General features: G+C 46.1%; 1 protein-coding gene across 3 annotated transcripts in view; it reads left to right on the top strand.

Annotated features, from left to right (window-relative positions):
* The first annotated feature begins 469 nt into the window (after positions 1 to 469).
* Positions 470 to 26,929, top strand: part of TTYH2 (tweety family member 2) — a 77,105-nt gene continuing 50,645 nt past the window's right edge. Inside the window, exon 1 of one of the 3 annotated variants that reach the window (XM_083427630.1) lies at positions 470 to 771. In XM_083427630.1, coding sequence (XP_083283756.1) covers positions 640 to 771 — 132 coding nt within the window. In that variant the 5' untranslated portion in view covers positions 470 to 639. Of the gene's footprint in view, positions 772 to 1,943; positions 2,050 to 26,929 lie in introns of those variants that run through there. The other 2 variants (XM_083427631.1, XM_083427632.1) reach the window with 2 other exon arrangements.

Genomic DNA, 26,929 nt, shown 5'->3' with positions numbered 1-26,929 from the left:
TTATGTTTGCATGCGAGTCCGAGATGCACACCCCGCCCCACCATAGCCAGGGGGACAGTTGCCCCCATCCAAAAAAAATCAAGTAAATAAATAAAAATACTTTTTTTAAAAAAAAAAGGAGAAAGATTCGGACAGATTTTTCTCAGCACTTGAGGTCAAAAGAAATTCCTAATGTGCTAGACGGAGCCAGACAGAGGATGATGACAGGTGGGTGTCCTCCACCCCCCCCCCCCAATATAGCATAAATCCTGCTGCGACCATGCGCCCCACATAAGGATTGACACCCCCCAAAATCTCTCGCCGGGAGGGAGAGAAGGAAGACGGAGTGCTGCTGAGAACTTCTTTGCAAGCATCGCCCCCGCCAGTCGGGCGGATCCCGCAGGGGGCGTCCGCTCCCTCCCAGAATGGCCCGGCTTGCGCCCCCCGCCCCGTCCCCGCCCTGCCCCGCCTCCCCATCGCGGAGAATAGAAGGGGCGGCGCTTGGCGAGCGCGCTCCGCGACGGCGAAGGAGGCCGGGCCGCGATCGGCGTGCGGAGAGCGGACGCGGCACGAGAAGCGGCAGCGGCAGGAGGAGCGGGCGCCTGTCCGGGGAGGCGGCGAGCAGCTGCAGCATCTGCAGCCGGCAGGCCCGGGGTCGTGATGTTGCCTGCGGCGCGGGCCGACTACCTGGCGCCCTGGTGGGCGTCGTGGCTGCACGGGCTGCCCCACTTGAGCCTCCGCCTGCAACCGGTCTCCAGCGCCTTCCGCCCGAGGGACGCCGACTACCAGCAGGTGCGTTGCCCGCCCGCCCGATGCATGCTCCTCTTCCCCCGTAGGGTAGAATGAATGGGGCGCTCTCCATGCAAACCCCCACTGCGGCTCTCGGCTGGGCCTCCCGCGCTTCGCAGCGCGACCTTCAGCTCCGGGGCGGTTGCTAGGTCCTGCGGTGGGAGCCCCCCCCGGACTGGATCCCTCGGCCTATCGAAGAGGGAGGGAGAGATATCCGGAGTGGCTCCCCCCCCCCCCTTGTCGGTTTCCCACAAAATGCCTGCCCTCGACAAAACGCCTCCTCTAATGGAAGGGGCTTGCAACTCCGTCAAGTGCCGTCCTCGCTGCCCCGCTTTGTTTCTACCCCAACTCCTAGGGGCCGAGGTTCGTTCGCCCCCCCCCCCCCAAGTTGATGGGCATTGTTCAAATAGTGTGGGTGCCCCACGTCTTGTGATGGATGGATTATGCGGGGCGGGGCTTGCCCCCCCCCTATTTTATTCAAGTTATCACCCCTGCGCTCATCCATCCGCACTCCCGATGGCTATTCTGAGCGTCGTGGTCTCGTGAAATCCTCGTGGGCAGTTGTTGCCTTGCGCACCTTCATATATGCTCCTGTGCGTATCCGATCAAGACGCAAATGACTCGTGGTCGCCGGTCCTGTACTCCTTTGGAGTAAAGCAGACGAGCATCCAGTCTCCCGCAGTGCCTCCTTTGACCCCTTTTTGCGGCATCCCAGCCAATCGCCTGGTAATTAAGATTCTCGGGGGGGGGGGGGAGCTTAGGGGAAAAAACCCCAAACATGCCAGGTCCTGTGTCCTCTGTGCTGTGGGCAAGATTCAGTGGCTCTGATTTTAAATATTAAGCTATGTAGCTTTTTATCCCCTCCATCCGTCACCCACCCCACCCTTTTGGGGGGAATTGACCTGAATTGCAAATTAAAATAGACGTGCGCATTCGATGATGAGAGTTGTCATTTGAATTTTGCAAATCTTTTTAAAGAAGCAGGCGTCTCTGTGTTAATAAGGCATCTTTCTGAGTCCTGCCTGAAGGTTATGTTTCGCTCGGCTCTTGCACATGCAAAGGCAGTTACATTTTCCATTGGCTTCCCCAAAACTGGATTCTGCCCTCTTCTCCCCATCTCCCTCAGGCCCACAAACTATAACACTCTCCCCCCCCCCTACAAAACTAACCCTCTCTCTTATTTGCATGTGTGATATGCTAGCAACCCTCCTTGTCTGCTCTTCAGATAGCTGGATCCTTTATCTCCCCCCCCAGTTCCCTTGTTTGGGTGGAAATCTATTTGTAAGTAGAGATCCCATTAACTTCCGTTGATTAGCTGAATGCTTCAGATACGCTGCTATCCATTCTGGATGCACAGTGTTTGCTGTATTTTGTCATCTCTGTATTTGGAGCCAGTTCTGTTGTGTTTCCTTTGCTGTCCGTATACTGGTTTGCCTTGGTAATGGTGTGGCAGAATTCTTCATTGCTCTGGGTCTTTATGGATTGCATTTCTGTTTGTTTCTCCCACCCCATCCCACTGCCAATCTCAAGATGGCATATGTGGTTCTCCATTTTATCCTCACACCAAGCCTGTTAGGTTAGGCTGAGAGATGGTGACTTGATCATCTGAGAACTTCATGGTTGTTGGTCTTCTTTGCTGATAGTCTACAACAGTGTTTCCTAACCTGTGGGTTTTGACCCACAAGTGGGTTGCAAAGCTTGTGCAGATGGGTTGCGGGCTTTACAGTGGTACCTCAGGTTAAGTACTTAATTCGTTCGGTGGTCCGTACTTAACCTGAAACTGTTTTTAACCTGAAGCACCACTTTAGCTAATGGGGCCTCCTGCTGTCACCGCGCCACCGGAGCACGATTTCTGTTCTCATCCTGAAGCAAAGTTCTTAACCTGAAGCACTATTTCTGGGTTAGCGGAGTCTGTAACCTGAAGCGTATGTAGCCTGAGGTACCACTGTATAAGTAAATCCCAAATAATTATAGCTTGCAGCCTCTTACTGTAAGAGGAGTACCTCTTAAAGCTGTTTTATTGGCTTATTATAATTCTGTGTTGATGCTTGTAACTGCATGTCTGAAAGACTCTGGTAGAGCATGACACTGCTTAATCCCCAGGTCGTGAGTCCCACGTTGGGTGAAAGATTCCTGCCTTTCAGGGGGAAAGGTAGTGTCCATAGAAACCATCTGCAGAAAGAGGCTTTGTCCAATGTAAAAATAAATCGAGTAGCTTTGCGTCCTTAACCATCCCTTAGGCCTGCTTAGGTCACTTCTATGCTCTCTTGGAAATTGTAGAGTGTGATACAGTGGTACCTCGGGTTACAGATGCTTCAGATTACAGATGCTTCAGGTTACAGACTCCGCTAACCCAGAAATAGAACCTCGGGTTAAGAACTTTGCTTCAGGATGCGCTGCATCGGCAGCGCAGCAGCAGCGGGAGGCCCCATTAGCTAAAGCGGTGCTTCAGGTTAAGAACAGTTTCAGGTTAAGAACAGACCTCCAGAACAAATTAAGTTCTTAACCCGAGGTACCACTGTATGTGTTTAGCTGGTATTGCTTTGTCGGCAGGAAGTTGTGTACATGTCTGCTGCTCCAGGTTCCAACTGGGACTTGACCCTCACTGTGGGACTTGTCTCAAAGCTTCCTTGTGTGATTACCTAACCTGTGATAACAATGTTTAGTGCTCACTTTGCCTTTTGGTATTTGGAAGTCTCTTTCCCTGCTGGCACTTCCTCAAAATTACTATTAATAACAAAGGGTCCTGCAGTTATGTAAATGTGTCCTTAATTAGTTCAGAAAGCGGCAAAGGTGAGAACCATTCCCTTTCCCTCTCTAATAGAGGCTGTCTGATTCTCATCATTCTTTCAGAGCCTGGTGGTATGTAGGCCAGCTCACTGCAATTGTTATGAAGATGTCAGTGACTTTTTTTAAAGGTAAAGGTACCCCTGCCCGTACGGGCCAGTCGTGTCCGACTCTGGGGTTGCGTGCTCATCTCGCTCAAGAGGCCATGAGCCGGCGCCATCCGAAGACACTTCCGGGTCACGTGGCCAGTGTGACAAAGCTGCAGCTGGCGAGCCAGCACCAGCGCAGCACACGGAAACGCCGTTTACCTTCCCGCTATAAAGCGGTCCCTATTTATCTACTTGCACTTAAGAGTGCTTTCGAACTGCTAGGTGGGCAGGAGCTGGGACCGAACGACGGGAGCTCACCCCATCACGGGGATTCGAACCACCGACCATACGATCGGCAAGTCCTAGGCACTGAGGTTTTACCCACAGCGCCACCCGCGTCCCTTTTTTTACAACTACCTTATTGCTGCCAATTTGTTAGAACATGGGCCAGGAAAAGCAGAGTACTTAGGCTTTGTATGGAAGATGCTCCATTCATGAGTACTAGAGGAAAGGTCACTCAAGTTCATTCCCTGGAAACTGTGGGAACCTCAAGCTTGAAGTTCGCCTCTAGCTGAGATGCTTTTCTGCCTGAAGGAGCCTTCTGTGCAATTTAAAGCCTACTAAACCTTCTCTAACATAGTTGGCTCAATAAAAGTTATTTTCTTAAAGATTCAAGTCAGGTTTGGCATAGTATTTACCTAGGTGGTTTTTTTACCCCTCCAGTAAAAAACTAGTTGAAAAGAATCTTAATTCACGAGTCTGTGTAGGTCAGGCAATAACACTTCCTTTTCTTTACAGTCCTTTATGAATACATATATTCAGTTCAGATTGCATAAATCAATAGATTTATCCATGGATTGTACATAGCTGGCAGGAGTTTGAATACCGAGCACTTAACACCTGCTGGGCTAGATATACTTTCGGTTTCCTTTTGAAGGAAGCATACACGACTGCAAAGCCTTGTGAAAGATCTAAGAATTCGTGCTGCTAGGCAACACAGTATTGCCTCTGCTGTCACTTTAAGAATTGTATTGGCAAACCCTTTAGTAGAGATCATCAGAAATTCTGTTTTCTATTCCTTCTGCTGCGTTTTGCACACGCACCCACACGCGTATGGCTTGCCTTATTCACATTTTACTTCACAGTTTCTGCATCTAATAATAGCAGCCTACATGCTGGTTAATATCTAGACATCTCTCTCTCTCTCTCTCTCTCTCTCTCTCTGTGTGTGTGTGTAAAGGGTGAGCACATTTTCCCATTTAAAAAAACACAAATCTTTTAGGCCGGGTCTCAGCACCCAATCCATTTCCACTCAGTGCACACATGTATTTTAATTGGAAACTAGACTTTTCTTATCTCCAATACATGCATTTTGTACTACAGTGGTACCTCGGGTTACAAACGCTTCAGATTACAGACGCTTCAGGTTACAGACTCTGCTAACCCAGAAATAGTACCCCAGGTTAAGAACTTTGCTTCAGGATGAGAACAGAAATTGTGTGGTGGCGGCGCGGTGGCAGCAGGAGGCCCCATTAGCTAAAGTGGTTTCTCAGGTTAAGAACAGTTTCAGGTTAAGAACGGACCTCTGGAACGAACTAAGTATGTAACCAGAGGTACCCCTGTATAGGACTGGCACCTTCAGTACAAAGAGTAGTTTAAGCAGTAGCTCTTTTTTTTCCCCCTAATTAATTACCTCAGTGTGGTGATTCTAATGTAGAGGAACTACTGTTTGTTCCTTTGGAAGTTGCTAACCCAAATTTAGAATGCCTACCTAGTTGGATGCCCACCTGAGTTCTTCTTGTACGCTGCATTGGTCAGATGTTACCTTCCACCTTGGCAGGTGGCTGCGTTTCATTGCAGCACTGCCGTAATTAATTTTTTATTCACGGTATAGTGCAAGTCGTACTACCTCTGGTTGCACGTCTCAAAATATTCTGTCCGCGGAAGGTTTGGCTGCTTGCGGGCGAAAGCTTTCCAATTCCGTTGGCAGGAATGCTGAATCCAAATTGGGCTAATTGAATCCAGGACTTCAAGTTATTCCCCGTGTGGCTGAGGCATGTGATTGGCTGCGATTCTAGCTTGAGGCATAAGTGGGTAATGGCATTGGCAGATCCATAGCAGGAAAAGGAGGAGAATGGCACTGGACATAACGGCAGCCAGTCTTTAGCTGTTTTCCTGGAAATGAAATGAATGGGGCTTGAGTTCAGGAAGCAAAGCCCCAACATTGTTTACATAAAATAGACCTATTCCATAGGAACAAGTACAGTGGTACCTTGGTTCACGAACAGCTTGGCTCCCAAACGCTGCAAACCCAGAATGAGTGTTTCGGCTTGCGAATGTTTTTTGAAAGCTGAATGTCTGTGGCTTCCGATTGAGTGCAGGAAGCTCCTGCAGCCGATCAGAAGCCACACCTTGGTTTTCGAACCGTTTCAGGAGTCGAACGGACTCCCGGGATGGGTTAAGTTCGAGAACCAAGGTACCACTGTATTCTTCGCTATACTTTTATTCCACAGAGAAGAGTCAATCCAAAGGGCAGCTGCAGACTACAGTGGTACCTCGGGTTAAAGACGCTTCAGGTTACAGATGCTTCAGGTTACAGACTCCACTAACCCAGAAATAGTACCTCAGGTTAAGAACTTTGCTTCAGGATGAGAACAGAAATCGTGCTCCGAGGACGCAGCAACATGCCCCATTAGCTAAAGTGGTGCTTCAGGTTAAGAACAGTTTCAGGTTAAGAACGGACCTCCAGAACGAATTAAGTTCTTAACTAGAGGTCCCACTGTATTGCGATGTGCACTGAGGTTTTTCAGCCCCACTGCTTTCTCACTGCAGTCCCTCACGTCCCCCGCAAAAAAAACGTGGTCCTGAAGGTTTGAAGGCCCTTGTGGAGCAGTATCTGAGGTGAAAGAGAGGGTCTGCAACTCGATTGGAGAACAGCTTGCAATGCATGATTCCAGCCCTAATATCTTGAACTGGGGGTTGGCACTCACAACAATGACAAGATACAGCTCAGTTGGTTGTAGCCTGGTGCTGATAGCGCTAAGGTTGCAGGTTCATCAATCCCCATGTGGGACAGCTGCATATTCCTGCACTGCAAGGAGTTGGACTCTAGATGATCCTCAGAGTCCCTTTCAAGTCTATGATTCTATGATATGGCTTTTATCTCTCCACATTAAGGACTGGTGTAGATAAGCAATCGCCAGCTATTATTTGCTCACTAAACATTACGGATGTGGTATGTTTTGTGGTGGTTTCTGCTGCCCTAAGATAGGGCACGCTCAGCCTAAAAGAAAATGCCGCTTCCTAATGTGTGCCCTAGTTGTTAACAGATTCGCTGCAAGCTTGTTGTCACAAGACGGATAGCTGGTAAACATCTCTGGTGCAACCTGAAACAGGGTTTCAAGATACAGCTACAAGGCATTGCTGGTAATAGAGAATTCAGATCACGACATGTGTGGGTCAGGAATGGCACAATTAAACTAACACATTCTCTTGATTTTAACTAGAGTTAATCAACCCTTGTGTATTATATTTGACCTCTCCGAATCCCAATCTGTTTGAATTTGCAGAAAACCCCAATTAAGAATAAGCATAATTGCCTGTAGAAAATGAATGTACTTGGTCTAGAGGCTCCAGCATTGGTCAAATATTAGGAACGGAAAAAAGAATCTGCTCTCTCAAAAGTTAGTATTCAAGGAGGTTTGGATCTCTAAAAATAAGGCTTCCCTTAATTCACTACAAAATTGCTTGAAACGGCAATGCGGTTGAGATCTGAGTTGGCCTTGGAGATGAAGATAGTCCTATGGCATCTGAAAAATTGCAAATTTATTGCGGTGTAAGATTTGTTTCTATTTCATCAGGTGCATGACGTGTTCTGCTTGATTGACAGATCACAGGAAGAGAGGAGCCCTGTACAGGCATTCAGAAGCTGGAGAAAGCAACATGGGATGGGGATGAGATCTCTACCTCTGCCACCATCATCCCTGTCCCATGAGTTTGACTGTCTGAAGCAGGGAGCCTGCTTCTCCCAGTATGGGCTCCCCATGCAACGGAGAACCCTGATTTCCCTTGGTTCCCCATCTTGCAGACACCTGCACGTGTACCGGAGGCTTTCTTGCTTCAGATAATCATCCTGCAATTTATGAAGGAGGACAGGGGTGCATGTGGGTTGAGCTAGTGTGTTTTCTCCAGCTGCTAAACACATGACGACCGCTGGAAGGATGCTGCTACAGGAAAGCCAGCAAATGCAGTGCCAGGAAGACGTTGTATTAAAATGCTATGCAGAGCATGTGCAAAAGAGATCCGGTTGAGAGTAGAAGTGCCAAACAAGGTGGGAGTAGCCTGCTCCTGGCTGCTAATGAATTTGCAAAGTGAGATGAATAGCTTCTTCCCTGTATGCTAAAGAGGGGCAGTTGCGTTCAGTAGTGAACCTGTCACTCCCAGTCCCTCTTGAGCCCAAGTCTGATAGGCTAGAATGAGCACATGAATTCCAGCTTGGCAGCTTTAATCTCCCTTTGAAACCTTCTTGCTGAAGTCTGGCAAGTGTCTTGCTGAATGCCCAGGAAAACCTGAGTTGCTTCTGTGCTGAGTTCTGAGTGTTAGCTGTTTTTAATGTCTGATTTGGGTACATCCAGTCTCTTGTACAGGTAGCCTGGCAACCTACATGGCAGGAGGGCATTGCTGGCACACATCGTCTTAGGAAAGTAGTGGTGGCATATATCATGTTCAAATATGTAAGGGTGAAAGGGCCTTTGGTGGTAAGGTTGAGGCCACATGATAAGTGTATCCTGAGTAGATATGAGGGCGAGACTTGGCATTGGGGTTGTTTTAGGGTGGGGGGTGCTAGTTCCTGGTTATATTCCTGATGAATGATGTAGTGCTACTAGTGAGCCATTGCATGTGAAGTGTGTGTGTGTGTGTGTTTGGGGGGGGGGGTTTGTAAGCCAGGCATAGGCAAACTAGACCCTCCAGATGTTTTGGGACTACAACTCCCATCATCCCTAGCTAACAGGACAAGTGGTCAGGGATGATGGGAATTGTAGTCTCAGAACATCTGGAGAGCCAGGTTTGCCTATGCCTGTTGTAAACAGTCCCAGGCCCTTTCATCTGCGTAGTGGAAGACTCCTCCCTCAGGGTTGGCTTGTAGATCCTTGATGATGCATTTGACAAAGCCTTATTTGGGAGCAGTAGCTGGTGATTTGTGATGCACTTTTTTTTCTTACTATTATTTATTAAATTTCTATATAACACAGACTTTTAGATTTACTGCATAATAACCTCTCTACCCCTCCGCCCCCATTCCGTCTCTGCAAACGAGGGCTGGGCGATAACTGGTTTTCAACATTGCAATATATCACCAGCTAAAAACATCACAATATACCGAGCTATCACGATGTCTGAAATGAAGATGGAGCTATGTAGAGGCATTGGCTGGCTTCACGTTTTCCCCCACATCGTGGTTTTTGCATAGCACGCACACACACAGCATGATATGTGATATATTGCCAGGTCAAAAATTATGAAACCGTTATCACAATGTGGACTTGAAACCGGTTTTGGACAATATATCACCCAGCTCTACTATACACTCAAATATACACAGACAGCAGACAGCAACATGGTATGTATCTGAAGTGGCCCCTGGCTCTGTAAAACATCTGCTAAGATCCATTTGTTTAGTCTTTTAAGTTGCCACCAGACTGTTCAGCTTCTAGCTGCCCCAGATAAATACAAAGTTGTCTGTTGTTTAGAGGGGATGTTCCTGTTCTGATTCATTTCACCACTCTGAAATGCCCTTCTTTGGGGCCATGCTGTCATTTCTAGGGAGTGAAAGCCAGGCTGGTAGGATGTAGTTTGGGACTTCTTGCAGTTGCGGGGTCAGAGTGCTTTGCCCAGAAGAAAATAAGTGGGAAGCTTGTTTTTGCTGGCTAAGGGAGGGAGGAGCTGGGCTTCCCCAGACTCATAGTGCTGAAGGGGCATTTGGAATCATGACCTCTTGCAGATTGCGGCGTGAAACTTGTTTGTGTGGGACAGAAATACTTACCAGCATCCCAGGAGAGAGATGCTCTGTGCTTCGTCTAATTGCTGCTGAAGGTAATGTTGGTTGTTTATCAGCAGAAAGTGGGAGATACTTATGTCTCCATTAAGCGGCTAATGTGAAACCTCTGTGGGATAAGTACCAATGGCTCCTGCAGTTCTATCAGATGCACGGGCTGGTTTTATAAAAACAGGCTGTGAAATAATGCAAGGTAGTCAGCATTTAACAGCCAGCAATGATGCCTTTCAGAGGTTCTTGGACTCCCATTGTCCTAATCCACATGATCAGGGGCTGATGGGAGTTGGAGTCCAGCAACATCGGCAAGGCACCAGGTCGGATACTTCTGATACTTGTAAGAATTGTTGCCTGCAAAACCACAACAAAAAGAATGGAGGACAACGATGCAAATCTTTCACTGAGCAAACAGGGATAGAAGGTGAGAATGCAAACTCCCGGTTTAACTCTACTGTGATGTTTGGCGCTTTTTGTGTCTTGATTACAATTCTAGCAATGCCTCCTCTTTGCCTTCACGTGTGCATACAGTACATGTGCAGAAGGAGGCAAGTTGTAATTTGGAAACGTCTGCAAGACCAAAGCTTTTATGCATCAGTTTGCAAGAGAGCTTTCTGCGCCACTATTCACATCATAGATGGAATCCGACATAATGCTAAGTCTCTTGTTCTATCATTGAAAGGATTTCCCTTTGCACAAAAAAAGTTCCCTCTCCCCTAATGTGCCCTCTAAATTTGTTTTAGGGGTTTTCCCAACTCTCTGGAGCAAATTTTAGGAGGGTGCAGGCTGTGCATGAGACCTGTTATGTGCTGACAGGTTGTAGTTGGTGAATGTCACTCAGTGTCTTTGAGCCTTCTCCTATTATTTTCATTAATTAAACTGTTTTGGGTACTGTGACTGTAGGGGAGACCGTGGGACTTTGAGCTCATTAATGACATTAGGCTTAGCAACCAACACCTTTGTTAAAGCTTGTAGTTCCTATAAAGTTCCATGTGCAACCAGGTTTCTATGCCTGAAGAATGCTTTAAAAAGTCACTGGTAGTGTCCTTATGTCCTTCTGATGGCAGCTGTCTGAGTGTTCCAGTATGGATGTTATATTTTATGAAGTCAACTGCATTGTCATAAATCAAAAGTGTATCACCCAGTATTGGGATTAAATCCTTCACAGTTATTGCTTGAGAGCTGCTCAATTTTTTTCTCACTTTGGACAGGAGAAGTTATCTGACAGATGCTGTTAAATAAAAGACAGTTTTTTATGCTACATTTTGGACCAGCGTGGTGGACAAAAGCCTACAAAAAAACTTCATGTACACTGTGTGTGATGTGTGTTTGTGCATGCAGATAACATCCAGGTTGCTGGGATTGCTGCAAAATATTGTATTGGAAGTTTAGCTGGTGATTGGTGTGCTGGTTTCAGCTGCATGTGTTAGGAGTGGGGTGTGTGTGTGGAAGAGTAGTAGTATTGTACTAAAACATATTGACAGGAAGGAAGCACTTAGACAATGCACAGTTGTATTGGGCTTCTTGCTTGGCACTTCTGACCTCTGATTCACAGGCAAAGCTAGGAGAGCTTCTGGTTTTTGTAGATTAGTGCAAGACTTCTTTGCTTTTGCACTGATAAGTCATTGCGCTGCTAGACGGGTACAGTCTCAAAGTGCACCAAACGTAGGCATAAAAGAACAACCAGTGAGGATCTCCTCATTCCTATTAAAAACTATGTCATCTGTAATTATGTCACCCAACTTGTACAGGGATAACTTATTCTGAAACCTCAGAACCCCAACTTTAACTTGTTCCAACTTTGCACACCCTCAGCTGTGCAGATGCATTTGAAAGGTTGGTTAAGGACATGGAATCCAAGAGAGTTCGTGCTAGGGCTTCCAGGAGAGAACTCCAAGTCCCAATCTTAAAGTGGAGAGGCTTGCAAAAGCCTTTGTGAGCCTCTCTCTCCCCCCTGTATAATCGGAGGAAGATTGGGAACTTGGGAAGGGGCTTGCGAAAGCTTTTCTCCATCCAAGTCCAGTCTTAAAGGCTTTTGCGAGCTTCTTTCTCCAACTTTAAGATCTGAGCAAACAGGATTGTGACTGTCAACCAAAATAATGTCACATGGTTGCCAGGTGAGTGGCTCCTTCCACCTGCTAATTTTGGCCGGATAGTCAGATCCTGATAAGGATCTGGGCCATGGAGCCAAAACTGTTTCCCACCCCCCTGGGTTATCTGAACCCGGGTTTGTGGTTTAGCTCTCCCCAAACAAACTGAGCTGCAACTATGGTTTGTCCTGTGATTTACTTTGGAGAATGAAACCACTAGCGTAGGTTGGGACAACAAGGTAAGCCAAACGGTGACTTAGCACAGCAGCAGAATGACCAGGCAAGTTCAAAGCAGCTTCAGTCTCTCTTCCAGAATCCCATACAGTAGAATCATAGAATTGTAGAGTTGGAAGGGACCAATACAGGAATCTTAGCTAAAGGTTTGGGGGCTGAGTGCATGGGGCTCTGTGCCAGGATGAAACTGAGCGGCCATTTATCAGCCCTGTAGCTGGCGGTTGGGGAAAGGAAGCGGGCAGAGTTATTTCTTCCTTCTCTTGTTTCTCCTCCTACACACCCACCCCTTTGTGAAACGCTGCTCTGAGCTCAGGATTGGAAGGGGCCCAAGTGGGAGCAGATACAGGCCAGGCTGCAGACCGTTGCCTCTTGCGATCTTGGCACAGCTTGGGATTATTGGTGCCAGCAGGGAAGCGGGCTTTGGAGCGTGGCACAGCAGCTGCCCACTCTGGGGGATCCCTGATGGTAATCCTTCCCTTCCCAAGGGCACTTGGTGGTGTGAGTGTTGGTGATGAAACGTGCACTGAATGCTTCTCTTCGCAGGCAGAGGATAAATGGGCGGCTGGGGTCTGCTGCCAATCAAAGCCATGTGACTGCAGCATCCTTGGTGTGCTGTTCTGCCTGTGGCAGGTGACTGCATACTGTGTCTTGAGCTTTGTCCCCCAGTGCAGCATAACTCAGTACTTCACCAACTGCTGCGCAGTCAAATACAGTATTGGATCCTTCTAAAACACAGGTCTCTGTAATCACAGAATTGTAGACCCTAAGGTCCTAGGAAAAAGGACCTAGAAAAGGACCCTAAGGACCCTCTAGTCCAACCCCCTGCAATGGACGAATCTCCAGGACAGGTGACCATCCAACCTCTGCTTTAAAAATGCAACTGTCTTATCCCATGTGCATTCATCCATCAGGTCCCCACCTCTGCCAGTGGCTGTTTCTCCCTGAACTATACACAGAAGTAAAAATTGCCAGTTACCGTATTTTTCGCTCTATAAGACGCATTTTTCCCCTCCTAAAAAGTAAGGGGAAATGTGTGTGTGCATCTAATGGAGTGAATGCAGGCTGCGCAGCTATCCCAGAAGCTAGAACAGCAAGAGGGAGCGCTGCACAGCGATGCCTCTTGCTGTTCTAGCTTCTGGCTTAGCTGTGCGAAGCCTCTTCAGGGCACGGGGAGCCTTCGTCCTGCTGCCCTGAGGAGGATTCGCACGGCTATCCCAGAAGCCAGAACAGCAAGAGGGATCGCTGCGCAGCGCTCCCTCTTGCTGTTCTAGCTTCTGGCTTAGCCCCTCAGTCCCTTCCACCACCTCCTGGAAAAGCCCCCAAGAGCCGCACGGAGCGTGTGTGCGGCTCTTGGGGGCTTTTCCCTGAGGAGGGAGAAAAGCCTGCAAGCACCACACACATGCTCTACACGGCTTGTGAAAGGGAGCACTGAGCAGAGCCTGCGATGCATACAGGCTCTGCTCAGTGCTCCCTTTAAATAATTTCCCCCCCTTTCATTCTCCGTCTAAAAACTAGGTGCGTCTTATGGTCAGGTGCATTTTATGGAGCGAAAAATACAGTTGGTTTCACGGGGCAGGAGGTGTTTCTGTGCCAGTCTCTTACTCAGACCTCCAGCGCTATGCCTTTTGTTTCTTTTAGCAGTGCTGCTTCCAGAGGGCTGGTGTGGAATCCGGCGCTCATGGCATGCTTTTAATCCTTTCCTTCCTTGCCACCTCTGCGCTCCAAATTGGCTCCAGTTTTCAACACTGGCTTTCCTCCGTGAGCCTCATTCATTTCCTATTCTGATGTGAGTCTCTCCCATGGCCAATAGGGAGAGGGCTACGTTATGTGTGTTGGTGGTGGACAAAATAAGTGGCCTGTGGTCTATGGTCTCTGTTTATAGCATGATGGTAGCCATCCTGAGCTTGACAGAATAAGAAGAGGAGTTTGGATTTGATATCCCGCTTTATCACTACCCGAAGGAGTCTCAAAGCGGCTAACATTCTCCTTTTCCCTTCCTCCCCCACAACAAACACTCTGTGAGGTGAGTGAGGCTGAGAGACTTCAGAGAAGTGTGACTAGCCCAAGGTCACCCAGCAGCTGCATGTGGAGGAGCGGGGAATCGAACCCAGTTCACATGATTACAAGACTACCGCTCTTAACCACTACACCACATATTGCTATCATATTTTGACCACTGCTTCTGTATAGACTAAGCAACCTCTCCTGCACTGAAAAACAACAACAACAGAGAGCATGGGTTAAAAGATGGCCCTGGTACATTTTATGTTTGGTTCATTACCAAATTTAAAGTGTGATCAAAAGGCTCTGTGTGTTTCTCTCCCCCCCTCCCCCTTTAAAATACCTTTCATCAAAACTTTTTCACAATGCTGTATTAATCCATGTTTTTATTCTAAATTGCATAGTCCGGATTGTCAGTTACTAGGCTGTGGAATAATCATTGTCTCCTTGAAATGCTTTTTACTGAAGCAGATAAACCCACCCCTTAATATATATATATATTTTTAAAAACCTACCACTGAGAATGGATCCCTTTCTCTTTTTTTAAGGTGATTCAAACTGGTGGAGGGGGCGGAAGTGAATTGTGTGATTTAGATCAGAGGAAGCTATGACAAGATTACAGGTTCTTGGTGTCTGCTGTACATAGCTTGGAGGGTTGTGGTTTTTTTGCTCCCGAAGCATGAAAATATCACACTGAGCAAGGCCTGCCTTTGTTCTTCTGTCCTTTCAAGTTAAAGGTCTCCCTTGCCACAGAAGGCTCTCTCTGTTAACAAACACTTGCTGTTTGTTTGCCACTGGTCTTGTGGTGGTGGTGGGGAGCCCTTTTATTCCCCTGTGTGACCTTGCAAACCTTACAGCCTCTCGTTTGACTTTCCACATAATCAGAGCTAGGCCTCTTTTTTTGCTGTCAAGTGACATTGTATGGCTGTGTGCTTTGACGGTCTGCGCCTCTCTTCACCCCTGTGTTCCAGCGCTGGTTTGAACCTGCTGATGGGAGCCTCTGATCTTAACCCAGACTGACAAAGCATCCTTCTATCCCGTGGGTGGAAGAGAGGCCTCTTGACAGCGGCTAGGAATAGGCCTGGAAACACTGCTCTGTGCCTGAAGCACTCCTTGCAACTCTTTAAAAAACAAAAACCCTCTCCCATTTTTTTGTGGGGGGGCGTGCTTCGTGTTTAGCCCCTCTCCTCCACAAGACCCTTACTGTTTCCAGGGTGGGTTGATGAAAAACATCCCCACACAACCAGCCTCTGAAGTGAGTGGGCTCAATAATGCTTTATTGAGGGGAAACAGCGTGGGAGACTGCATTGATGTGTCGGTTCATACATTTCCTCTTCTCTGCCATCATAATTCCAGACAGCTTATATGTGTGTAGCCATTTGTGTATGTATATGTATGTGAAAAATTTCTTCCTGGGTTTACTGTTCTCTTACAACTGCCCAGAATTTCAATTACCGTATTTTTTGCTCTATAAGACTCAGTTTTTCCCTCCTAAAAAGTAAGGGGAAATGTGTGTGCGTCTTATGGAGCGAATGCAGGCTGCGCAGCTGTCCCAGAAGCCAGAACAGCAAGAGGGATCGTTGCTTTCACTGCGCAGAGATCCCTCTTGTTGTTCTGGCTTCTGAGATTCAGAATATTTTTTTTTTCTTGTTTTCCTCCTCCAAAAACTAGGTGCGTCTTATGGTCTGGTGCGTCTTATAGAGTGAAAAATACGGTAATTCCATACACTGTAGGCAGGGATTGAAATTAGCCAGGCGCCTTTTGTGACTGAGTGAATGGAGCCTGACATCTCCGCCACCTGGAGGTGCTTGGGGATCATTGGATCTTGTCTGTTTCCACACACCAATACCGCATCCTGTACAATTCTATCAGTTATCTTTTATCTCTGCAAAATCAGAATTAATTCCTGGAACCAAAATGCTTTTTGTGTGCAGCCTGACAAGGAGCAGTTATAACATCGCTATAATTAATGGTTGTAGCTTGTCTCCACTTACCTCACCCCAGAGCCCTGCTCACGGTTGTGAAGAATATTATTACATTATGAATGAGCTGTGTCAACATTAAGAAAAAGAGCTTGGTATATGCCAAGATCTGTGTGGACTGTCCCTGGGGATCATGTGACTTTTCTTCTTTTAAGTTATCGAAGTTCTTAACCTAGCTCAAGGTTGTCATCTGAAGTAGGCAGGTGTTTAACTGATCAGTCACAGTCCATCATTTGAAAAATAAGGCTTGCCCCAAAATGGCAACTTGACATTCCATTTTGGCGACTGTGGCCTTGGTTTAAGGAGCCATTTGGCACCTAGCTTACAGATCTGAGTTTCTAACACTGAATGTAGTTAACCACTTCACTGGCTGTTACACTTATGAGTTGTGAATTGGGAAGTCTCCGTTCAAATCTCCGGTCAGCTTTCATGGTCTGAGGTGAATCTTCGTTTTCTCTGCCTTAGTGCCCTCTGCCTCCCATCTGAAGTAAGGAAGAAAATAATAATAATGCTGTACGTTACAAAGTGGTGGTTATAAGAATTGCTGATAGCGAATGCAAGTGAGTTTCAGTGAGAGCGTTGGTTATGGGGTAGTCTAGAAGCACTGGGAATAAATATGTTAAGAGCTTTGTACATTTTGTGGAGGGGAGAGACTGCTTTGCAAATCAAATTGTTTTGTTAAAAGTATGTCAGTCAGCCCCTTGGGGGAGCATACTCCAGGAGTTCCCGGCATAAATATTAAACTGATGACGAGATGAGAAATACAAGGATTTCCTGCAAGCACTTGTAGGGAGAAGCACTAGCCTGGAAATGGAAGGGATTAGTACCACCAGGAAGTGGCTAAAAAAGGTAAAGGACCCCTGAAAGTTAAGTCCAGTCGCGAACTGCTCTGGGGTTGCGGCGCTCATCTCGCTTTACTGGCCGAGGGAGCCTTCCGAGTCATGTGGCCAGCATGACTAAGCTGCTTCTGGCAAAACCAGAGCAGCGCACGGAAACGCTGTTTACCTTCCCGCCAGAGCAGTACCTATTTATCTACTTGCACTTTTTGGCGTGCTTTTGAACTGCTAAGTTGGCAGGAGCTGGGACCGAGTAACGGGAGCTCACTCCGTCACGGGGATTCGAACCACCAACCTTCTGATCGGCAAGCCCAAGAGGCTCAGTGATTTAGACACCAGCTGCTTTACAAGGTGGCCTAGGAAAAAATGTTAAGCAACGGAAGAATCATATGAGCTATATAAATCTCACAATGATAAAAACCAAGGCTAAAAGGCCTTTTTAAAAAATCAGCATTCATTAATTCATAATTGTATTCGTATGCCACTTTTCCATATAAAAATAAAAATCATGCACAAAGTGGCTTACAACAGACCACAGGGATGCAACTGCAAAAACAAAAAATTATTAACAACATAGTGAAACAACAACACAATAGCAAGTATAACATACAGAAAACAATGTTTCAGTACTATAAATAACAGCAAAGATTACTTTAACAACAAAATAGCAAAAAATAACAAATGGCAAAATAACAAAGGAGCGTGTTGGTTTCACCTTGGTCCTAGAAATGTTGCTTACGGTCCCTCTCCTGCAGCAACTTGCAAGCTTTCCAAAGACAGGGGGTGGGAGCTGGAAATCCCCTTCCCATGGTGTTATTATGCCAGCAAATGAAGATAATAATAATAATAATAATAATAATAATAATAATAATAATAATAATAATAATCCAAATCAAAAGCATGTTCAAAGCATGCTTGAACATGCAGAGAGAAGTATTTGTTGAGTTTCTTTAGGGAGAGAGGTCTGTAGTCCAGGGGCCACTGCAAAGTAGGTCCTGTCTCTGGTGCTCTCCAAATCGGTCTGCTTCAGCAGGAGACGAGAGCCGGGCTTGGGAGGAAGGTTTTTAATACTACAAAGGTTAATATAGGCGTAGGCAGTAGATAATGGGGTCCTAGGTCAAGCAGAGCGCGGTTGGGGGAGCTGTGGCTTATCAGATGTTGTTGGCATACAAATCACCTTGTCTCTGACCACTAGACATGCTGGCTTGGAGCTGGGAGTCCAACAACATCTGGAGAGCCACAGATTCCCCACACCTGGTTTAGGACTTCAACAACAGCATCTTAAAATGAGCACAGAAGCAAATCTCTTAACAGTGAGCACATTCGGATGTGGCTGTTATTTGAGTTCATTTTCCCGGTGAGAAACTGGGGCAGAAGCGCTGGCATTATAATGTTCTTTTTAATGGCTAAGTACCTGTTGCATTACAGAACTGCGGCTTTTGGATTGATGCAGCGCCGTGTTACAGTAAATATTTCATTTGCACCAGCAGGCGTGGTATAGGATACAACAGAAGGTATCGTCAGCACCCTTCTTATGCCTGTGCAATTAATTCTGTCCATCCCCCCCCTCCCCAAAAATACCCAGGGGGAGAAACTTGCATGCCTGGAGTGCTGCCCCAAATTTCGTCCTGTGATTTTCTGGGTTAACAGGGTTGCCACATGGATTTTTTTTTCCCTTCCTGGAAGCAATTTACATGGAAATGAGTGCTGAACTTCCGCTAGAGTTCCAGAAATGGTTTGTATGTTGTGTGAAAGATCACATGGAAAGTATCATATAGGCAGACACCAGGAAAACGGAAGAAATGTCTGAATCCAGCCATTGTCAGGGTACATGAGTGTTTTATGATCGAAGTCCGCAACCCCAGAGTCGTCCACGACTGGACCTTACGGTCAGGGGTCCCTTTACCTTCACCTTGTTTCTACTGACATCCTACTTGGTAGCATTTGTCCCTAGGATGGCTGTCTCGCTGTGTCATGTGCTGTGCTCCTGAGGTGTTTGTTGCCAGCTAGAAATAATCACACGCGGGTGGCGCTGTGGGTTAAACCACAGAGCCTAGGACTTGCCGATCTGAAGGTCGGCGGTTCAAATCCCCGCGATGGGGTGAGCTCCCGTTGCTCAGTCCCTTTCTCCTGCCAACCTAGCAGTTCGAAAGCACTCAGTGCAAATAAATAAATAGGTACCGCTCTGGTGGGAAGGTAAACGGTGTTTCCGTGCGCTGCTCTGGTACTCCAGAAGCGGCTTAGTCATGCTCGCCACATGACCCAGAAGCTGTACGCCGGCTCCCTCGGCCAGTAAAGCGAGATGAGCGCCGCAACCCCAGAGTCGGTCACGATTGGACCTAATGGTCAGGGGTCCCTTTACCTTTAGGGCAAAAATAATCAGACAGGACTTTGCTGCTTTCCCTAGGAAGCTTGTGGGAGAGGCAGGGTGCTCCTAATGCCATCACTCACAGTCCTTGCAGAACTCTCCATTTTGGAATAGCCCTCAATGAGCTCCCCCACTTTCTCCAGACTCCCTCCTAGTTTCTCTATGGTTATCTCTTTGCTTCTGGCCAAATTGCCATCCGGCTCTGGAACCAGCTAGTACCACGTTTGCACCCTGTTGTGGTGTGTGGCAAGGAGGGGAGAAACAGAACTGGGCATTTGGCCGTCTCGCTTTATTTCAGAAGTTATCTGCACGGAAGGTTAAGGCTGTTCAGACCTAAACTTGGCCACTTGCAGGGAGCAGGGGTGAAATGAGAAGCAGCATTCATGGGTTTCTGAGTCATGGGCCATGAGACAGTTCTGACCCCTTTCTCCAGGAAATGGTTTGTTTGCTATTTAGGAGGCTATTGCTGGCCTGAACCGCTGCACAGCTGTGTTTTATCACGACCGAGAATCTTAAACAGAGACCAGGGGCAGCATATTGGCAAAGTGCTCATCGAGCATATATCTCAGTCTTTGGCTGCCCACATTAAAACACATTACCCAAAATTTATGTTTCAGATGTGCATTTTTCTGCATGATGTGGGGCACTGTGTCTAAGCTGCCCTGAGTATTTGTTCTGCTGAAGAGCTTTTTGGGGCTGGGTGGCTATAGAACAGGGGCCAGCAAACTTTTTCAGCAGGGGGCCGGTCCACTGTCCCTCAGACCTTGTGGGGGGCCAGACTATTTTTTTTGGGGGGGGGGCAAACGAATTCCAATGCCCCACAAATAACCCAGAGATGCATTTTAAATAACAGGACACATTCTACTCATGTAAAAACACCAGGCAGGCCCCACAAATAACCCACAGATACATTTTAAATAAAAGGACACATTCTACTCTTGTGAAACACTCTGACTGTCCACGAGCTGGATTTAGAAGGCGATTGGGCCGGATCTGGCCCCCGGGCCTTAGTTTGCCTACCCATGCTATAGAAGCTGAGTGAATTAGCATGCTTGCTCAATTCAAGTGCAATCTTTGGGATTTTCACAGATTTTGGATGCGTTAAGCAATTATTGTAGCAATAGATAAGACTGTGCAAGCTTCAAACGAAGTAGGAAAAGTAGAGGCAAGAAGTGATTTTTTTTTTTACCTGCTGAAATGTTTCTGTTTCAAAAAAATGCATTGTTGCACAAAATTAATTTGTGGCATAACGGATGTATACAACACCAGTCAAGCTAGGAAATTTCAATGCTACAATTTAGTATATATATTTTTCAGGTGACTCTTCCATGGAAGCATTCTTTCATATATCATCTGAATGCTCACTTTTGGGGGCATGCAGAAATTAATTTTCAGGGCCTCATTTTTCTCCTTGAAAATCCGAACAATTTAAAGGACGCATAAGCCGTTTGTTTGTTGTGTATTAAAAGGTTTTACATTGGGCGGGGATTCAATCCAGCTAAGTTGTTGCATGTGTGAAACGAGGTCCGCTTGCACATTAGGGGTTTCCCTCCCTCTCCTTCCCCTGTGCCCCCAAATCTACTCCGGAGGGTTGGGGGATAACAGATTAGAATAGATTTAGGGGATACGTGGGGAAAGAGAACATGAAAAGTCTCATTGTATGCCTGGACTTCATTCCCCATTCACATACCCCACTTAAAATTATGTCAAATTCCACCCGTTTCAGCAAAAAGCAGTTTGCATGACATGCTTTTAAAAGGTTATGTTTGTGAAATACAAGTTGGCTTAGTCTGCAGAGCAGGAGACTCTTAATCTCAGGGTTGTGAGTTCAATCCCCATGTCTGGCAAAAGATCCCTGCATTGCTAGATGGCCCTTGTGGTCCTATCGAACTCTTATGATTCTTAAGTCAAGTATGCTGAATCAGTTTACAGTCACTGGAAAATTTTCTGGAAAAGCTTCTGCTTTCAACATTTCCCAGAAAAATCAACATCACTGGTGAGAGGTATGAAGGTCCAGAGCAGGCAAGGGGAGAACTTTGGCCCTCCAGATTTTGCTGGACTAAAACCCTTTTTTTAAAAAAAGTTATGGATGTGTTTGCCGCCCTGGGCTCCTCTGGGAGGAAGGGCGGGATATATAACTTGAATAAATAAAACTCCCATTGTCCCTGGCCATTGGCCATGCTTGCTGGGGCCGATGGGAATTGTGGTTTAGCAATATCTGGAGGGCCAAAGGTTCCCCTCAAGTGGTCTACAGTTCGTGCTGCAGATGCCATGGGATAATGCTTAATATCATGGGTAGGCAAAGTAAGGCCTAGGGGCCGGATCCGGCCCAGTCGCCTTCTAAATCTGGCCCACGGACGGTCCGGGAATCAGCATGTTTTTACCTGAGTAGAATGTGTGCTTTTATTTAAAATGCATCTCTAGGTTATTTGTGGGGCATAGGTATTCGTTCATTTCCCTGCCCAAAAAATATAGTCTGGCCCCTCACAAGGTCTGAGGGACAGGGGACCGGCCCCCTGCTGGAAAAGTTTGCTGACCCCTGCTTAATATGGTCCTAAGGCAAGTGTCAAAGTTCTTATTACTGAAGCTAAGCATTGAGCTACCTAGATGGAGAACTATAAGGTATGCTTTGGAGGAAGAATATTGGTGTAAATGCAATTATAATAATAGTTTTATTGGGGCAATTGGAAGAGGGCAATTGGAAGGGAAGCAACGAGGGTCCCAACATATATGGAGAAGGGGGGATTTTCCTTTCGCCTTTCCAAGCAGCTTGGCAGATGGGAGAAGGGGAGCCGAGTGTATTAGCTTCTGCCTGCTAAGCAGATGTGCCCTGGACAGCTGCAATCCATTTGACATGAACTATAGGTCCACCTCTTAAAGAGAAGCATAGGAGTGTTCCCTAGGGCCCAGCCAACTCTGGGGGTCTGCCTGTCAGGTTGTGCCCTTCCACAACAACCGTTTGTATTGCAAATCGGCGTTTGTTGCACAAGTGGACTACTGAGCAATTAAAATGCACGCATCTGGAGTGTGTGCTGCTGCAGAATATGTACAAGAAGTTTGCAACTGGTATAATAATCACTCCTAGTCAGTTATGGCATCACTCTCTCCATTCTAACTTCAGGGGGGTCTGCTTTGAAATATAATCTGCATTGCATAGAGAAGAAAACACACAGGGTACATGAAGTGCTAAAGGGAGAATCTGAGTGGAATTCTGAGCAGCTTTCTCTTGAGTAATGTATTATTCTGTGTCATTGTACATAGTGGCTGCAGTTTAGTGCCATCTTTACAAGGTGGTCAGGAAAGAAAAACCTCTAGTAAATAAGGGTTATTAGCATCCTGATATGATGCAGTTATCCTGGATTTTTGGCCACAGCTATTTTGCAAACCACTAGGCTTTAGCTCCCGTCCAGTCTTTCAATCTGCAGGTGTCCTCAGAGGCTAGCTATGCCATGCCAATTGTACCCACCAATATTTCGTGGCAAAATGTGTCTGTTCTACATTTTTATGTTGTGCCAAACGCATCTTCTCTTTCATGCATGAGAAACCTTTTCTAGGATGTATTTTATAGGCAAACTGCCCTAAGGTTGCCCTGGGCGCGTGTTGCATTAGTCTTAACCTAGGAAATGGCAAATATGCCCAGGGGATTCATGTCTCTCACCTGTTGTCTCTGAAGTCACAATGCACTTCCTTCCACATGGATAAATCCCAGTTAAGTGGCAATCAATCATGACCCATCACAATAGATCTCATTATAATGTGCACAATGTGTGCACATAGTTTGGTTGTTACGTTCAGGTTCTAGATTGTGTCTGTATTTTCTGAATGTAACCACCAAGTGAAAAATTATTATTAAAATAAACCAAACACCTGACATTCAATTCCTGATTGGCCAAGAGAGACCCAAAGGAAAATACAGTGGTACCTCAGGTTAAGTACTTAATCCGTTCCGGAGGTCTGTTCTTAACCTGAAACTGTTCTTAACCTGAAGCACCACTTTAGCTAATGGGGCCTCCTGCTGCCGCCGCACCGCTGAAGCACGATTTCTGTTTTCATCCTGAAGCAAAGTTCTTAAACCGAGGTAATATTTCTGGGTTAGTGGAGTCTGTAACCTGAAGCGTATGTAACCTGAGGTACCGCTGTATCACTTTTCATTGTCTCTTTTTGGAAAGGAGAAGGTTTTTTCTCTCTCATTCTCTCTCTCTCTGTGAGTTAGAAATCACCCATCTGGGGGAAAATGCTGTCTATCATGGACCAATCCAGTTGTGGATATATGAATGCTGATTCATACATTCTAGAAACTTTACGGCTGGTTCAGCAAACGACCATCAATGTAGAGACAGAGCAGAAAATTAGAATTTATGTGCCTCGCTTGCTCTGCTTTCTTTCCTAAGCTGTGTTCATTGATGTCTGTCTGTCTGTCTCCGTCTCCATCTCCATGTTTACCAATACAAATATCTCTTTCAGTTAAAAGCTTGAGACGAGTGTAATACTGCAAGTTCAACTCCTAACCCCACATGGTAAAATAATCTTACTGGCCTGGAAAGCAAGGACCACAACAGTAGAGAGTGAAGTCTGTTAGTGTGGGGGCCCTTCTGAATTATTTCTTCCAAAGGAAATTCATACACTGGAAGCTACATTGTAATAGCCATTTAGAGATCTAATTCTATTTGCTGCATATTACGGAGGATTAGATTAGTCAACACCTACCAACCACAGAAGCCTGAAACTTTCAGGTGAGGAGGTTTGTGATGGAAGAAGCTACATTTGTCTATATAAGTTATCAGAAGTTGCCCGCCAGCCCACACATCTTCAAAAAATAGTCATTTATATCACATCAAAATTGCCTGCAAGGGAAGAGAACAGCCAAGTCTCCTTTTTCTGCTTGGTTGCTTGGAAACAATTCTTATTTCCTACAGACAATTGGGGGATTGGCTGTTTATAAACATGGCATAATGATTTTAATGCTTGACTGCTAAGACACAGAAAAGGCTGTAGTTCTCTGTGCTGTTTAGTTATTCCAAAAGCTGCTGGTGTATTTAGACGATTGTTTTAACCACTTCCATCAGATAATGGTAGGCTTCCACTCAACACCCCCTCTCCACCCCCAACATGCTCATTTTTAGAAGGGGTCAGATTCTGTGTTGGTGAGTGTGAGGGAGCTTTAGCTGGCTAGTACAGAAATAAATAGCATAAGTTAATTTGCATAGGTTACTTTCACTTTTGCCACCCTTCCACTAAGGAATATTAAACATGAGGATTATCCTGCTTTATCTTCACAACAGGTGAGGTGAGGAAGGCTAGGATAGGCTATGCAATTGTGATTCGTGCCCACGAACACTCAGCAACCTTAATGGTAGAGTAGAAATGCAAAGCCAGGCTACAGATGAAAAGTCAAGAGAAAGAAAGAGTGAGCTCATTGCTTGTTCTTAGGTACTGGAATGGAGTCACCCTTGACATACCATTTTCATTTTCATAATTTGCATTATTTACCCACTCGCTCCCATCCCAGATCCTGCGTATATTCCTGGCAGGGGGTGTCTAGAGATAATGAAGATTAATTTACTGGGCTTTGTACCAAACACCCTCAATTTATACCAGGCTCCTGGGTGCATGATTTAAACATTCACAGTTCAGAAGAAAATGCTCTGCCTAATATACTTTTGTTCCAAGAATCTAGGAACCAAAGTATCAAAAGATGTTTGTTCAGGCAGATATCCTAATATGTGGCAGGTTCAATGTGCAAAAGCCACTGTGTTCCTGGAAGGTTGGAAAACAAGAGGGCTTCAATGCTGTTGAGGAAGCAATGGAAACTAAAAGTTTCAAAGACCAGCCTTCCACCCAGTCTGTTGCTCAGGCACATAGCCTGTCAATAGCTTTGCCGTTCAGAATTTTATTGAGTCAACCTTGAGCCAGGTTGAAGTCTGTTCCAGGCAGTGCTGTGGATAATTTCTCAGAAAGCGCCTTTGGGGGAAGAAAGAGGCATTGGCAGCTGTGTCCACATCCTCCTGACCTCAGAGTGATCTTTGACCAAGTAACTTAATTAACTCTGTGCCTTAGTTGTTCCCCTTTCAAATGCATTGCCCTGCTTTATGAAGATAATGCACAAGGATATGCATGTTTTCAGATGCAGGGTGCAGAAAGTGTGGTCTGGAGAAGAAACTAAGGTGCTGTAGACAAGATTGGCAGTGGGAACTACAGTTTTGAAAACACCACTTTGAAAACGTAAACTGAGAGTGTTCTCTAACCTGCACAATTCCTCCTTGATTGCTTCACTGTGTGTAAATAGGAGAAGACAGAGCTGCTTACTTGCACAGAGCTGCTTCGTCATGGGAATCACTTGAAAAGTTGAGAGTATCTACTGTTTTGTTGATTGTATGAGTAATTCAGCTTGGTAATACCCTGTTCACACTTTTCCACCTGCCGAGCATCGATATGGTGGCGAATGGCATGCTACTCATTAAAGTGTGTTGGATTTTGATGTTGACAGAAAATAGCAATCTGCCACCACATTTACCATTTGTTCCTTTGCTCATTGGTTAGCAGTCTTTTTGGAACATGATAGAAAGACATGGCTTCACTGGTCCTGTGAACTGCCTGATGTCATCCCTGGTGTTTTGCGATCCTTTTCATCAAATGGAAGCACACAACTGCCCAATTGTATCATTTCCTCTTCTAGGAACCATAGCTTATCTCTTTCAGAACTGATTTGAAGTAGCAGTATAAGGGAGCAAGATGAGGTCAACAGGGTTTTGTGCCGAAATCTGAAACACCAGGAGATACCACCCCTCCACCCAAATTGTTCCTTAATCCTTAAGGTGATTGTGGGTGTTGCACAACAACTGGGAATTTAGTTTATGTAGATCAGTGCACACCTTTCTTATTTAGGAGGCCTTGTGAAACTGTTCCAAGCATCCCTTCCTAAAGTGCTGATTCAGTTAGCGATTGCCAGCAGCAGTATGGAATTCTCTGCAGTAGCCAAAACCAGGCGCTGCAACCTTCAAACAGCTTGACTTCACCCCCAAAGGCACACTCTTCTATTGTCTCCCAAGACAGATGGATGCTCCAAGCCAAAGGATGCCCAGGTGATCTCCACCAGTGCCATACCTGGCTTAAGTTAATGCTTCATGTTTAGGAACCGGCTGAGTATCTCATCCCAGGTCTGCAGGCAGTGTGTGGTAAGGGTCATAGATATTGCCCCATCTGCATGACGTTGGGCCTTCAACTATTACAACAACGCCATGGATTGTAACCACAGGAAAGCTGCTCTCACACCATGGTTTTAAAAGGAATGTGGGTCTAGGAGGTGGGGAGGGCAGGATCCTGTTGGAGGGAGGAAATGAGAACAAAAGGGAGAACCAAACAGCTCTGTGGAAATGTAGAGAAGGCAGGGGGAAGTTTTGCTTCATGGTTCCAAGGCATGAGCAGGCATTCGGTCATCCTAATGAAAAGGCCACTGTGTGCTCTGGGATGGGATAGGAGAGGCTAAATAACAAAGCGGCTCTCTGAGGAAAATATGGCTTGTGTTTTATTCTTTGAGCTCGGTTAGCACGGAAGCCTTGCATATGCAACACATTCAGATGAGGCAAGCTCTGCACCATATTGAGAGCAGTCCATAGTTTGAATTGCCCGATAAAAAATACTTTCCCGTTGAGGATATTGATATATTTGCTATGGCTATATCAAATAAAACTGAGCTTGCAATGTGCCTTCTAACAGAGCGGTCAG

This window comes from Podarcis tiliguerta (assembly GCF_965153285.1).
Source record: "Podarcis tiliguerta genome assembly, chromosome: 2".
In the NCBI taxonomy this organism is placed as follows: domain Eukaryota; kingdom Metazoa; phylum Chordata; class Lepidosauria; order Squamata; family Lacertidae; genus Podarcis; species Podarcis tiliguerta.
The sequence above is the reverse complement of the archived record's forward strand: the minus strand, read 5'-3'. Positions and strand labels throughout refer to the sequence as shown.